This window comes from Anabrus simplex, chromosome 2 (genome assembly GCF_040414725.1).
Source record: "Anabrus simplex isolate iqAnaSimp1 chromosome 2, ASM4041472v1, whole genome shotgun sequence".
In the NCBI taxonomy this organism is placed as follows: Eukaryota; Metazoa; Arthropoda; class Insecta; order Orthoptera; family Tettigoniidae; genus Anabrus; species Anabrus simplex.
The window spans coordinates 645,668,350-645,683,414 of record NC_090266.1 but is presented as its reverse complement, the minus strand read 5'-3'; the positions used below and the strand labels follow the sequence as shown (position 1 = coordinate 645,683,414).

Here is a 15,065-nt window from a genome sequence, read left to right as displayed (position 1 = left end):
ACATGCTGGGTGAAGGTGTCATGGTTGAAATGATCTACTACATTTTTCGCTATTAATTCTTAGAACAACACAACACCTGTTTGATCTTACAGCCACGAGACACATGTGTAAATTACTGTGATTTTCAACCCTTTTCAACAAGACAGTTCAGTTTCTCGAAATACCGCTACTGGCTAACGTTATGTCCTTGTCGCAAGTTTGGATGACATGAACAAGTTGCAGGCTGCACTTTCATGGAAAGATTGGGGATCTTGGCTGAAATAACAGCATTGTTCTTACCTCTGCATTGTGACTGGCGGCCAAAAACGATAATTTCATTTTCACCTTTCATTTAACGTGTTCTGAACATCATACTCTGATTTGTAGAATGTTTAATATCACTTGTGCGGTGTGTCAGTTCTGTAGTTGTTTCAAATGGTTGTTTTTCGTGGACGGAAGGCAGGCTAAAATTATGCCTGGGAGCGCAGAAATATTAAGTCCACCATTTGAGGCACGTTCAGCGCAACTAATCCTCTCGGTCATCATTCTTGGTCTTCCAGGCCGGAGCCGCTAATCTCACTGTCAGATAGTTCCTCTCTTGTAAAAGGGGAGTGGATATTAGAGATCTAACTACATGCATTTTGAATGAAAAAGTAGACTCTGGAAATGGCAAAAAGAGTAAAAATCACACGAGGCTGGAGGGCCTAATAATCACACTATACATACAGAACATAAACGCGTGATGTCGATTATTTGGTTAGGAGCTCACCTTATATGCTGAATGTTATGAAATGGGATCCTGGCGAAGCCGGTTTGCATTTGCCTATGGTTAAAAGGGAGAGAGACTAACGGCCCGCACCCACCTAGTGGAATGGAATTGATTCGAACCGAACAGAATTTGTTTTTAACTTGTTCTTAAACGGGAGATAGAGATGGCGATCGCCACGTGTCGAAGCGAAGCGATCCGAACCGAACCGAACCGAACGGAACAGGATTCTCTGCCAAGAACATTCTTCGACTAGCGGAGTGGAATCGAACAGAATTATCAGCATCCGTGTCCGGATCCATGGCTAAATGGTTAGCGTGCTGGCCTTTGGTCGCAGGAGACTCGGGTTCGATTCCCGGCAGGGTCGGGAATTTTAACCATCATTGGTTAATTTCGCTGGCACGAGGGCTCGGTGTATATGTCGTCTTCATTATCATTTCATCTTCATCGCGACACGCAGGTCGCCTGCGGGAGTCAAATCAAAAGACCTACATCTGGCGATCCGAACTTGTCCTCGGAACTCCCGGCATTAAAAGCCATATGCCATTCATTCATCAACATCCGTGCAACTTCGTAGATGATCGGGATATTTCGGACTGCCATTTGGCTGCAAATGTGTATGAGCTTCTGTTGGAAAGTCAACTGTTTCCTGTAGACGATCGGGAACTTTCTGTTTCGTTGTAGTTTATTCAACATACCAAGAACGGGCACTGAAAACTTATCAATTTAGTTCAAAAATATAATTTCCTTTACGATAAGAGCCATGAGTACCGCATTATTGCAACAACATTAAGAAATAATGCCTTAGAGGAATATGCGAGGCAATGAGAAATCAAACTGGTTAGAATATTCAGGTTCGTGGTAGATTACTGTAGCCTATATCAAATTTATGTCATAATTATTGTTGACTTCATTACAAAATCATGTTAAGTTGGAGTCCACATAAAGTATGTCAGCAAGATAATTGACATCATTTGGAATGTACAGTACCTTTAAGTATTTATTATATTTACATCTGAACAATTTCGTAAGTGGCATTCCCTATGTTTGACACTGTTGTACATGTGTTCCCAATAAATCGTATTGCATACGAAACTGCTCTGTTGAGGAAAATAAATACACTTCACCCTTTTTAATTAATACTGAGGCTACCTCGATTAACTATTTTATCCTGCCATGGTACGCAACCTACTGTACTTTTAAATTGATCCCGGAATCCCACTGCATCTGAAGTAGCATTTCCTCCTGCAAAATTGACTTGTTTTGTTAAATTTTACTACCGTATCTGAAATAGTTGTTGAAATTTTAACTTCATCGCGCAACATACATTCAGATAAGCTTGAACACTCTCCTCTCGCCTCCCTCGAGAAGTTAATTTCATGCACCCAGAATGTTCTCCGATCTCTTTTCCTTTCACTCCCTTCATTTTCTGCCTCCACACAAAAATGCTAGCATCATCAGACCGTCCATTGCGTGCTTTAAGTTTCCCGTAGAATTCCGTTCGTTTCTGTTCCGCTAGATGTGAGCGGTCGAGTGGAAATTTCGACTGTTTTGTTCGATTCGATTCCACTAGGGGCGAGCGAGCCTTAACACGTTAAAGGGCCCCAAAGTTCCGGCATGCCGGGGCACAGTGGGGCCAAACGTTTTCTTTTTGTGGAAAACGCCTCTAGGCAGTAGCGTGATGTTTTTAGAAGAGGCAGAATCGATGATGAAACGAACGAATTTTTATTTAAAAACTTGTAAACTCAATAGTAGTTCATTTTTGAGAGTTCTGCGGTCACCCCCAACTGCGGACCCTTGGACCAGGCCTCCACCTCATTGAATGTGCTGACTAATAGTACATACTTAACCTCACATGACCTTACTTGAACGGTTGACTAAGAGTGCGCCTTAACCTCGCATGACCTTACGCTGGCCACATGTTCAGGCCTAACCTCACAGAACCCAGGTTCGACCCCAGGTTCAAGGACGTCAACCTTACAGACACAAGTTCGATGCCATAAAGTGCAAGCTTACCCTAACAGCCAACGTGATAATGGCTAAGAAAGCAAGCATAACCTAACAGGCAAGACGTGTCTAGACTTAATCTCGCAGATCCCGGATTCGACCCCAGGCTAAAGGGCGTTAACCGTAGACACCCAACTTCGAAGCCTAAGCGTACAAGCTTTAACGTAAGAGACTCAAAGTTCAACACACGGGCTAACCGCATAAGAATGGAAGCTTAACTTAACAGACTTCAAGTTCGACATCCGAGCTAACTGCAGACCTAACGTTACGCTGACGCGCGTTGACATAACTTGACCTTCCAGGACTTGGAGCTGAACTTGGAACAAAATGGCGGCCATAAGGCTTAATACGTATCCTTTATTCATAGGGGCGTAACATAATAAGAGAAGGCTAAAGCTGGGGCTAAGGAGCGAGATGGCCGCTATACAAGGCCCCTTATGGGACTAACTCCGAGCAGTTGCTGCTACACCCCATATCAAGGCGTCAATTGACGCAGAAAGTTCGTTTTCATCAGAAATATATCAACATATTGCCCATATGAACCATAACGGCAAGGCTATCAGCCTTGAAAATGTACCATGAAAAGTATTTTTACTCTTTACCCATCATTAGATCATCAATACAAAGGTGCCATTCCAAAGATCAACCGTTACTTCGATATTTCTATGGAAGCAGATTGACAATTTTCCATAAACTTCAAGACTATTAGCCTTCAAAGTGCCAAAATGTTAACTTCTAAACAATTGCAGCTACACCCCACATCAAGGTGTCAATCGACGCAGGAGGCTCGATTTCAAATTTTCAACTGCTATTCTGATGGTTATATAGTGTGATCCATAAACTTTTCATAAGGTTCCTCGTCACCAATATCGCTCTTAAAGTGGTTCATCCTTGGTTACAGGTTTATTTCAGTCTACCGAGGTAGAGGACTTGAGGCTGAACTTGGAATATTGAACAAGATAGCGACTACACGTTGTACCAATAGGACTGGAGATATTGTGTAAGACTTAATACATATGCTTTATTCATAGGGACGTAACGTTGGAATGAACCATCAGGTGCTTGGAGCTGAACTTGCAACAAGATGGTGGACCGGGTCTAGGGAGATGACGTACTGTAAAGCTTACTACATCTGCTTTATTCATAGGTGCGTAACGTCGGATGCAATCTCAGGGGCTAGGAGCTGAATTTGGAATTCCAAAAAAGATGGCGACAATACATTGTATGGGACTAAGGCTGTAGTGTAAGGCCTAATAGGTTTGCATTGCTTATATGGATGTAACGTCGGAGGGTGATCTTAGGTTCTCGGAACTGAGCGACTGCATAGTCAACTGCGCTAGCGTTCGTGCTGATGCGGAACGCTCAGTTGTTTTAGTGTCTGGAACACTGAATTTTTGATTTTAACTTTTCGAGCTGATATATTTGAGATTTAGAGGCTTCTAACTGCGTGCCATAATGTTTACATATTTTTTTATAGTTATTAAAACTTAATACTGCGGGTCTTTGACTTGATGCTGTATAGACAACCTGCACATTTAGAGATGAAACCTAATTCCAGCACCCTATCCTCTTCCGAGTTCAAAAGCAACTTAGGCTAAGTAGCTCAGGCGGCAAAGCGTCAGCCTTTTTAGTCTTGAAAACTTCATGTCCAGCAACCCAAAGTGCTGATCTAAGAATGATAGACAAAGGTGACGTTGAAACATAGCAGACTAACTTAGGCTAAGTAGCTCAGGCAGCAAAGCGTCAGCCGTTTTAGTCTTGAAAACTTCATGTCCAGCAACCCAAAGTGCTGATCTAAGAATGGTAGACAAAGGTGACGTTGAAACATAGCAGACTAACTTAGGCTGAGTAGCTCAGGTGGCAAAGCGCTAGGCTTTTGAGTCTTGAAAAGATAATGGGCATCATCTCAAAAGAGATAATCATGAATTTAGACTTTAGCTGAGTTGTGAGAATTTTTTTGAACAAATGTAATAAAACTCGGAATGTAAAGGTAAGGAATAATCCGCTAATGCATATGATAAAAATTATTTTATTCATGCTAGCTGAAAAGATAGTTTAGTGGGTGGAGTCTAAAATTGTATTCTGATATATACGGGCTAGTAGCAGTTCTATCGAAAAATACAACATAACGAAAGTTGTAGAAAATCACATTTCTAATCTTTTTTGTCTTAACATGCCTTTCTGTATAGGTTGTAATAACAGAGATCATTGGGAATGTATATAGTGCCGAGCTGCTAGAAAATGGTTGAACAGGATGTAAAGATCAGAGTAAAGCGTAATCGTGTAGTCTATAAATAATTGTATTCATGCTATAAAACAAACTTAAGAGAGCATATCGGTGACAGTGAATAGATGCTTGTTGGCTTACCCTTTATTTCTAGAGGCATAAGAATTTTTTTTACTAAGTTAGCTTGCTATAGTTCATCCTTTCTACATGTGATGACACGTCTGCAACGGCAGGTGCGATGAGCTCGTTGGTGTAATTTATGTGCAATGCTTATCTTTGCAGGCAGGCTCTTTACTTTGAAGAGCTATTAAGCAATAATACCCGTTCCACTTAATTCTTGCTCTATTTCTAGAATCTCTGGTTCATACTCTGTGTAATCACCATCGTGATAATCTCGTAAGAGTTGCAAACGTTCTATGAGTAAGTTGGGTTCTTAATAGTACCTTAGGTATAAATAGGGTAACAGAGTCTTGTTGTTAACACTGAGACTACGTGCAAACAGTTGATGTGTAGGAAGCGGTAGAACTCTCAGTTTTCCAAGCCTATTCAAGGCAACATCAACTTACAAATTCTGGCCTCTGAAGGCACAACTTACAATAGGAAAATGATTATACAGGGGTATTTAATACCCAACCTACTGGGCCTTCATGTAAAAGGAGAAACGGTTAAATAAATGGCCCGAACACAAAATAAATGGAGGCGAATGCTTGCACTCCTAGATATGAGCACTTAAAACCTAAAGGGCACTAGGCCTGTGAAACAGGGGCTATTCCCAAACTACTGAGGTGACTCGTATTATGATAAATTATTGCATTACGGAAAGGAAGAAAGCCAGTTACAAACGTAGTCACCTCCATCCAAGATGAAGGGGAGCTCGAGAGGGTACATCACTCTCTATCCCCGATTTACAGTTAAAGATTTTATGAAGTTTCTACATTAGCCGGCAGAAAGTTACATTTTTAGGAAAACTAGGTTATATAGTTAATGATTCGGACCTTTCCCCCAGGTTAAACTGCGGAGCTAGCAAGAAATAAAGATGTTATATTGCCATTACCTTGTCGAAGAACTGCTGCCTGATGAAAGAGGCCTCCCGCCTCTTGCTCTGACACACACACTCAATAAGATGACGATAAAGTGGTCAAGAGACGAGAAAATCCGCAGTTTATAAACCCTCGGGGAAAGTTCGAGATCATTCATTAATAATCAAGACATACCCACAGAATTTTATTGGTAGATTTCAAAAGTAACTGTCAGGATCGAAGAAGAAGACTGTGATTGGTAGAAAATTAATTACAGAAATTAGGGATTGGCTAGATTCAAAACTGGCGGAAAGAAAAGATAAATATTGCCAATCCAAAAATAAGTGAACATCAATTAGTAAAAAAATTTATGAATACAAAACTTCTTTAAATCAAAAGTTCTTTCACTTCGCACCAGGGTGCATGATCATAGTATTTTGTAGTGACATCTATGGAAGAAAGTCCAAACTTCTAGATGAATGGCAAACAAAACAAGTAGAAATACAGTCAGTTCAGGAAACTTCACAATAACAAAATTACATAAGATTTCTGTGGTGACATCTTCTGAGTAAATTTATAAGTTGGTCTAGTTTCAATTTCATGGTTTCTCCAGTAGAGGAGTTCTTTTAGGCGCAAGGTTTAAATGCGCGTCGTTGGGACGTACCTCCCGGTACAGTTTCAAAAGATATTTAATTGTACACATATATAAAGTGAAATTCTAAGCTCTATTTATTCAGTTTTTTTAAATTTAACTTTTAATCTCCCTTCTTATTTGGTAGTTAGCGATATTGACCTGGCAAACTCTCAAGCATTAATTTTAAGATCCTTTCCCCTTTATACCTTTATGTCTGGGTCCTCCGCGCGTTATATTTGATGCTACTGCCCTCAAGGTAAGTAATTTTTTATTTATGTTAATTTTGCCATTTATGTGTTTTCATTGTTGTCTCTATGTCCTTGGGCGTTGAAGGAGTGAGTGGTAGCAGAGCGTGGATATGATACGAATAAATATATAAATGCTATCGTCGCCATAAGCCCTATCTATGTTGGTGCAACGTAAAACAAATCGTAAATATATATCATATCCTCGGGCTATGGACTGAGTATGTTTTAAAGCAACTTCCAGCTGAAGAGTAAAATGCTCGTTGGTAGAAATGAACTGTGGAAGACAGCGTGGCACAGAGTAGGGGGAGCTATAATATCTCAACATTCTTATTTCCAACAGTGAAGCCTTCGATGAGGGGCAGGTTTATTTTTGAATTTTTTGAATCATTTGCAAACATCCGAAATTGGAGTGTCCCTGGAGAGTTTCTGACAATATGTTTTACAAGTGGTTGACTTTTGCTGTTTAGGGAATCCCTGCTCTTTTGCATCAGTTTTCTTGTATACGCGGTAGTTTTCCCACGTTGCAGATTTTGTTTTATAATTATTGAGCATCTGACGTCGTCGGAACATTCGGAATTCTACCAAGGAGCGGGAAGTGCCTTCGGGTTGTAAGTTCGTTTCGGAGGGATGGCTGTACTACCTGATATGTTAATTAACTTGAGAAATGATGTGTATTGATCCATATATTATTATTATTATTATTATTATTATTATTATTATTATTATTATTATTATTATTATTATTATTATTATTATTATTATTATTATTATTATTATTATTAACAAATACATCGCAATTGGGAAATATCCCGGCGCCAATGGTCATTTGCACTAGTGTCATAATAAAGTAAAGTCAAAACATAATTACCCAACGACAACCACAACAACAACAAGCAATTCCATGGAAAGGAAATATTACAATAAATACTACTAGTTTAACATTCTAAATCCAGCATCATCATATACAAATCCACACACAACTTAAGTATTTCCAGTGCTTAACACTACGGCTTACAATACTATAGGTTGAGCTTATTACTGCCTTAACATTATAAGTGATAATAAACTAAAAAAATAATTACCCCAAAACAACAACAACAACAACAACAACAACATGATTACAACAAGCAGTTCCATTGAAAGGGAATATTACAAGAAATACTACTAATTTAACTTTCTAAATCAAGCAGAAAATCACAAAATCAGTGTCCGTCATTACAACTTTTACTTTTCATTTACACTAGCACTAATTATCTTCTTAAATGTCTTGATACCGGAATGGAATCTATCAAAGACTGCTGCAGGTAATTTACTCCAATGCCTTACGGTCATGTTACGAAGGAGAACTTGCCCACATCCGTATGCTGGTTTCTGGCCCTAAAGGCTAGGACAAGAACAGATCTGCCACCTGGTCGACTGCCCTAAATGCAGATCAGTAGTGATTGATTGATTGATTAATTTTATGCTTGTGATCATTTCTCGATAAGTAAGAGCCACACCAGACGTAAGGTTTATTGGAGAAGATAGCGTTTTTTCCACGCGCACCATCTGAGATCTTCCATTGAGGAGTTCTCGTATCCATTTCACCACTCTGATACCAATGTCCGTACGCGCTAATTTGTTAAGGAGGATGTCATGTGGCACAAGATTGAAAGCTTTAGTAAAATCAATTACTACTGCATCAATCCTTGACCCATTTTCAAGCTTATCCGATATATATCATTCCAGAAGAGTCCCATTTTAAGCTCAAATAATCTACTATTAATTGCTTCATTTGTTTGCATACGATTGACGTCAAACTCACCCGTCTCTGGTTATTCTAGTCGTTCTTGTCACCCTCTTTGTGAACAGAAAGTACAATGACCGATTTCCAATCTTCTGGAACCTTCGTACTGTTCAGTGATATATTAAAGATTCTTATTATGTATGGTAGGATCACTTGACCCCCCGAGTTAAAGTGTCTCTCCGGAAATAGAATCTGGCCCACATTATTTATTTTTTCTGAGTTTGGAATTACCTTTACGCAATAATGAAGCTTTAATTTGGAGGTGATTACTAGTTTTCGGAAAATTGTCCCTCAATAACTGTGCCGCCGGATTGAAAACCTTTCCATAGTGCTTCCCCTTTATCTAAATCTGTTGCCGCCAATAAATCCCTTCCTATACAAAGGAAAGGAATTGACCTTTTCTCTCCCTTCAATCTTCGTATGTATATATATTTAAAGTATTCCAGGAATTTCGATTTTCATTTAGGATATTGTTAAGATATTTCTCTTCAGGCACTTTCTTTTCTGATAGCAAAAGCTTCACCAAACTTCTATACTCCGCTTTGCACGCAGCATTATTATTTCTTCTGTTAAACGCTCTCCTAGTCTTACGTTTAAGTTTCCTAATTGTGGCAGTGTAGTACGGTGGATCTGAATTCTTGGGAAGGAATTTATTAAGTACAGTATTTGAAATGGTTTTGAAATTCTCCCAAATATCGTCCGTCCCCTTGTCCTCCTTTAACCTGTTAGTATAGAACAACCTCAAATAGTTCTGAAAAACTACGGAGTCTCCCCTCGCATATCACCGAACAGTTTTAGAAATTCCCTAATGCCTCGTATTACAAGTTCACCGAGAGAGATCGAGTGCCACTGCACTGTGGTCACTAATCCCCTGAATTACGTCACAAGAAATAACTATGTCGTCCGGTCTGACTAGAAAAACATCTAAAAGTGCTCGTTTACGTGTGTTCTTTGTAACGACTTGGGTAAAGCCATTATTCCACAATAATAAGTTCACTGCTTCCTGCGATAGGCCCCCCGTAGTTGACCCAGCCCAGATTCTGACGGTAGATTTAGATCTCCTGCAATTATAGTTCTTTTCCCGTGGCTTATTTTTGCACATGTCAATTCTGAAGGCGAGTGATCGTGTTTAAACCTGATTTCGGTGGGAGATAAGCTCCAATAATGACTATATTTTGTTTATTGGGTGCATTATTTACCTCCACCCCAATTATTTCGCAGTCATCGGGAACCCATTTTAACGTACGGTACCGCTTAACTCTGACCTAACATAAGTGAAAATTCCCTCTCTTTCGACCCTCTATCCCGTCTAAACTTTAGAAATTTTGACCTGAATATATCTGATTTAGATATGTTATCCGATAACCAACTTTCCGTTCCCACAATTGTATCAGGGTCACTCGTATAAACTAAAAATGAAAATCCGCAGCCTGTTTCCAGTCATTCGACCGGGTCAGGAATGGAATGAATAAAGCGCCCATCTAGCGGCGAGGATAGGAATTGTGCCGGCTGCCAAAGCCTGTCACACTCCTCTGGGACAATGATTAATGACTAACAAATGAAATGAAATGATAGTGTAGAGTGTTGCTGGAATGAAAGATGACAGGGAAAACCGGAGCACCCGGAGAAAAGCCCTGTCCGGCCTCCACTTTGTCCAGCACAAATCTCACTTGGAGTGACCGGGATTTGAACCATGGAACCCAGCAATGAGAGGCCGGCGCGCTGCCGCCTGAGCCACGGAGGCTTCTGTCATATCAACTAAGTTTTCGAATTTCGCGATTTTATTACCAACACTTCCGCAGTTTACCTGCAACAATCTAAGAAACTTACCCGATCCGTTATCACTGCCTCTCACCATATCCTATTGATGGCCCCATTGTAGCTGTAGCTGCATCGAATGTGCTCCCGTCGTGGATCGTCATTCAACTGCCCGTATGGGATGCTAGAATCAAAGGCGTGTAGTTCATTGGTAATCACGTTCTTGTATATATTCCAATCAGCCCCATTCACATTCCATTTGGTTGTGGGTACGCGAATCTAGGGTATTGTTGGTATATATATTGACAGTTCGATGAGATAGTGATCCGACCGCATAGGGAAATGTAGTGTCCGCAATTGAAAGTATAGGTGAACACAGAGTAAAGTCTATGGCAGTTTGCCGCTCTCCTGGGCGAGGTATGCGAGAGTGTGAGCCATCATTTAAAATGAAGAGATTGAAATCCCTTATAATTTCCAACAATGATGTTACGAAACTGTCATTGTACAGGCAACCCCAAGCCACCAGTGATCATGGAAATCTCCACAAGCAATGTAGAGTGGTTCTAATTGTACGCTTTATAGAATACTACTCCCTAGTATGAATTGTTGTTTTGGGTGGGCAATAGACATACATTATAGTAATATCTTGCACTAGTGTGCGTACTCTAACAGCTACTGTTTCAAAATTTCAAATTCCTTAATGAACTGTCACTATCTCCCTGTGAGGTACAGAATTTTTGATTATTCGAGCGACATCGTCTCCTCGATTATGACATATGCTATGGAATCCTTTAGGGCCTAATGTTTACAAAATATTCGGACTTGAACCTTGGCTCAGATAGTGGTGCTACAGATACATTTCGGATTTGGATCTCATGCTGTAAAACACCTCTGTTCGATTTTACCGACCGGCAGTTCCACTGTAAAATTTTGAAAACCAGCTTCAGTGGCGATGATACAGGTAATCATGTCTGGGATTGCTGTTGGATGAATGTTGCTGAATGCTGGAGATTGAAGCTGACTTACTACGAGCAGAATGATATTGAATGATGATGATGAATACGGCGGTAAAGGCTTGCTCGGTTCACCCGGAAGGACGTCGGTCATGCAAATACACTGCTTCTAGTACCTAGGATTAGAAAGCCGAATCATCCCTCAGACTACACATGCAAATTCTTTTTCCAGCATCCAAAACTCACCTGTTGTTCATAGAATAAATCAGTTCTGTCAGTGATAGTAGCAAACCCAGCCGTGATCTTGCCTTATGGAAAACGGTGCCTCTAACAAAACGCTTTCTAAATCATTAACTGGATTCATAATATCTTATCACATACCACTTACGAGTTAAATAGCCTATATTATCCGATAACCAACTTTCCGTTCCCACAATTATACCAAGGTCACTCGTATTAACTAAGTTTTCGAATTTTTCGATTTTAATACCTATACTTCCGCAGTTTGCCTGCAACAATCTAAGAAACTTACCCAATCGGGCACCACAGCCTCTCACCATATACTGATGGTGGCCCCATTGTAGCTGTAGCTGTAGCTGTATCAATCTGTTTCCGTCGTGGATAGTCATTCGACTGCCCGTATGGAATGGTAGAATCAAAGGCGTGTAGTCCATTGGTAATCACGTTCTTGTATGTGTTCCAATCAGCTCCAGCTCAGAGGTCCTCCTTCTCGGTGGTGCCGCGGGGACGTCCGGAGCCCGGTCTTCTTGCGAGCGTACCTTCTCGTGACCACTGCTGCCAGCACGCATGCACAGTGGAAACATTCCTGCCATGTCGTTCTACAAAAGTGCGGAAGGAATATCCACCTTCACGTAGCCCTACTATACGGCCTCGTTCAACAGCAGTGAGCTGTTGATACTGGCCCCTTCATCGTCCGTAAAGACATTCTTGACCCACCCACAGTCACTCCGTCCAATCTCACAGGCCACGAACCTACTACGATGGAGTAGCAGAGGAGAGGTTATACTCCCACGCGGCGCGTTCCAGGTGGCGGACAGGGGTGTCCTAACCGGCTTGCCGGCGGACTTGAGGGAAATAAAATACTTCTCGCGGACCCAACACACAACCCCCTGTGGGTGGGGGACGCAGACGAAGAAGAGACACACGGTATCCCCTGCCTGTCGTAAGAGGCGACTAAATGGGGCGACCACGGGATGATTATATTAGAACCATGAAACTCCTTGGGATTAGTACCACCACGTGGGGAACACAGTCGGTCGCTTTTCCTTGCGCGTAGTACCACTATGTTAGGTATCAAATAGGTTTGTGATTAGTAGCAAACGAGAGCGCGACGGCTTTATTAGGACCTGTGATTAGTAGCACTGTATGAGCGACACCATGGAATGACGGAACCCATGGTTCTGACTTGCCTATGATTAGTACCCACTATATGAGGAACACCACGGAATAGTACGAGTCCCTGTGGGTAGTACACTTAGGTGATGAACACCATAGGTTTGCGTTGCCTGTCAATGGCGCAGCAATGTGCGAAACACAGTAGGTGTGTAATACATGTGCGAATTTCATTACCTGTGAGTAGTACCATAATGTGTGGAATACCGCGAGACTACGCGTACCGCAACATGACAAATACCATGCTTCTACTTTTCTAGCGATAAGTACCATGTTCAATAAATTTCCAATTTCTTTGAAATCATTTCGGAAAAGGCTAGGAAAGCAACAGATAGGGAATCTGCCACCTGGGCGACTGCCCTAAATGCAGATCAGTATTGATTGATTGATTATGAGGGGCCTATGACCTGGATATTGGACTCGTTTCGACTACAAGCTTTATCGATTCAGTATTGTGCTATAGTAGCAGTCCCTTGGTCAGTCATACTATTGTTTTACGTCAGCTTCTGTGCATGTGAGGCACTGTGGTTCGGTTCCACTGATCGTTTTAAATTCATATTCATCCATCCAGTCATTCTTCGTCCTCACGTTTTGATTTGTGGTCAGTGGAGGACTTTTGGTTTTTAATTTGTCATTTCATTTCGTCTCATTTCGTAACATAAGGGGCCGATGACCTAGATGTTAGGCCCCTTTAAACAACAAGCATCAATCAATCAATCAATCAATCAATCAATCAATCAATCAATCTCACAGGTAACTAACACTCTCGCACAGTACAGCCCGCATTTAAAGCAAACCTGATGTGCAATGTTATGAGGACGCTACTAGCGCCACGCTAATATGATTTGCGGGAAATTTTAATAAACGTCATCATTCAGATGTATGGAAACGATTACCGACTTTCGTCAATCTAGCACAACCCCTTCTTGGTGTTTGGATACTTCTCCCCACACTTTTAGTTCTTCAGTCATATCTGTATCCAACAGCGAATGACTATGCAGTATGTATCGTGTGGGGCCTGTTTCTTTAGGTAAACTGAGCTAACATCGACGTTTCTTTCTCTTACAGACACAGAATTATCATGAAGACTCCCGACTTTTGGACAGTTGCTGTATTTGCCATCTTTCTAGGTGAGTGGTCGAATCTTACAGAGGGGTATATTAATTTGTTATTGTAGTATTGCACATGAGGGGTACGTAAGTAGGTTTAATAGATGTTACCTAACCAAATACCCACATTATAGAAATATCCTCTGATACATTGTGATTTTTCCAAATGTTGGGTTACATTTTTTATTTCAATTTATATTTATAATCTTCGTGTTTACTACTAACAGTTATCTGTAAGGTTTTGTCGGCAGCGAATGCCACTCTTGTTTGTTATTTTCATTGAGATGAATTCTTACTACTTCAATCGTTTGTTTATTTCCAGTTCTCGGCAGCAAGTTTCTCTAAATCAGATATGTTTTATTGTGGCTACACCAAAGACTTTTCTGGTGTAAGTAGTGTATTTTCACGGGTTCAGCCCCCTCCACCTCCGCTGGCACCTGTGAGAAGACCTTCTCCGCTGAGATGTGTCAGCTTTGAAGTGCATGGTTAACATCACATGACGTCATAACTTAACGTTGGGTACCTGTGCAGGCTTAACCTTGCAGGCTCGTGTTCGACCCCATCCTTAACGTTACAAGGGCGTTAACCTTACAGACCCAAGTTTGATACCAAAGAGTGCAAGCTTAGCGTAACAAGCTTAACCCAAGTTGACAAGATGGCGACTATACAGTGTTCTTATGAGACATGATACAGGGCGACCTCAGCACCTCGGATTTGAGCTTTGAAATCCCTTACACCACCTCCCTAGTCGTATACAAACAATGTATTTACGCCATCTTGTTCAGAATTCCAAGTTCAGCTCCGGGGCTCTTCGGTCGCTCAACAGAATTATTCCTATATAAGCAATGCGTATGTATTAGCACTACACCACCTCCCTCGCTCATCCCACACGAACACTGTATTGTTGCAATCTTGGTCGGGATTCGAAGTTCAGCTCCGAGTCTCTGAGATCGCCCCCAAAGTTATACCTATATAAGCAATGCAATGCCTTTCACTACCTCCCTATTCCAACGAGAACAATGTATTGTCGATATCTTGCTCGGAATTCAAAGTTCAGCTCCGAGTCCATGAGGCCATCCCAGAGTTATTCCTATATAAGCAATACGTGCGTGTTAGGCCATACACTACCTCCCTAGTCCCATAATAACGATGTATAGTCCTCATCT

General features: G+C 41.1%; 1 protein-coding gene across 2 annotated transcripts in view; it reads left to right on the top strand.

Annotated features, from left to right (window-relative positions):
• The window catches only part of LOC136862989 (uncharacterized), a 199,891-nt gene that overhangs the window by 103,482 nt on the left and 81,344 nt on the right, over positions 1–15,065 (top strand). For both annotated transcript variants that reach the window (XM_067139293.2, XM_067139294.2), the window contains exon 2: positions 13,859–13,920. In XM_067139293.2, the coding sequence (XP_066995394.2) occupies positions 13,872–13,920 (49 nt within the window). In that variant the 5' untranslated portion in view covers positions 13,859–13,871. The remainder of the gene's footprint in view (positions 1–13,858; positions 13,921–15,065) is intronic.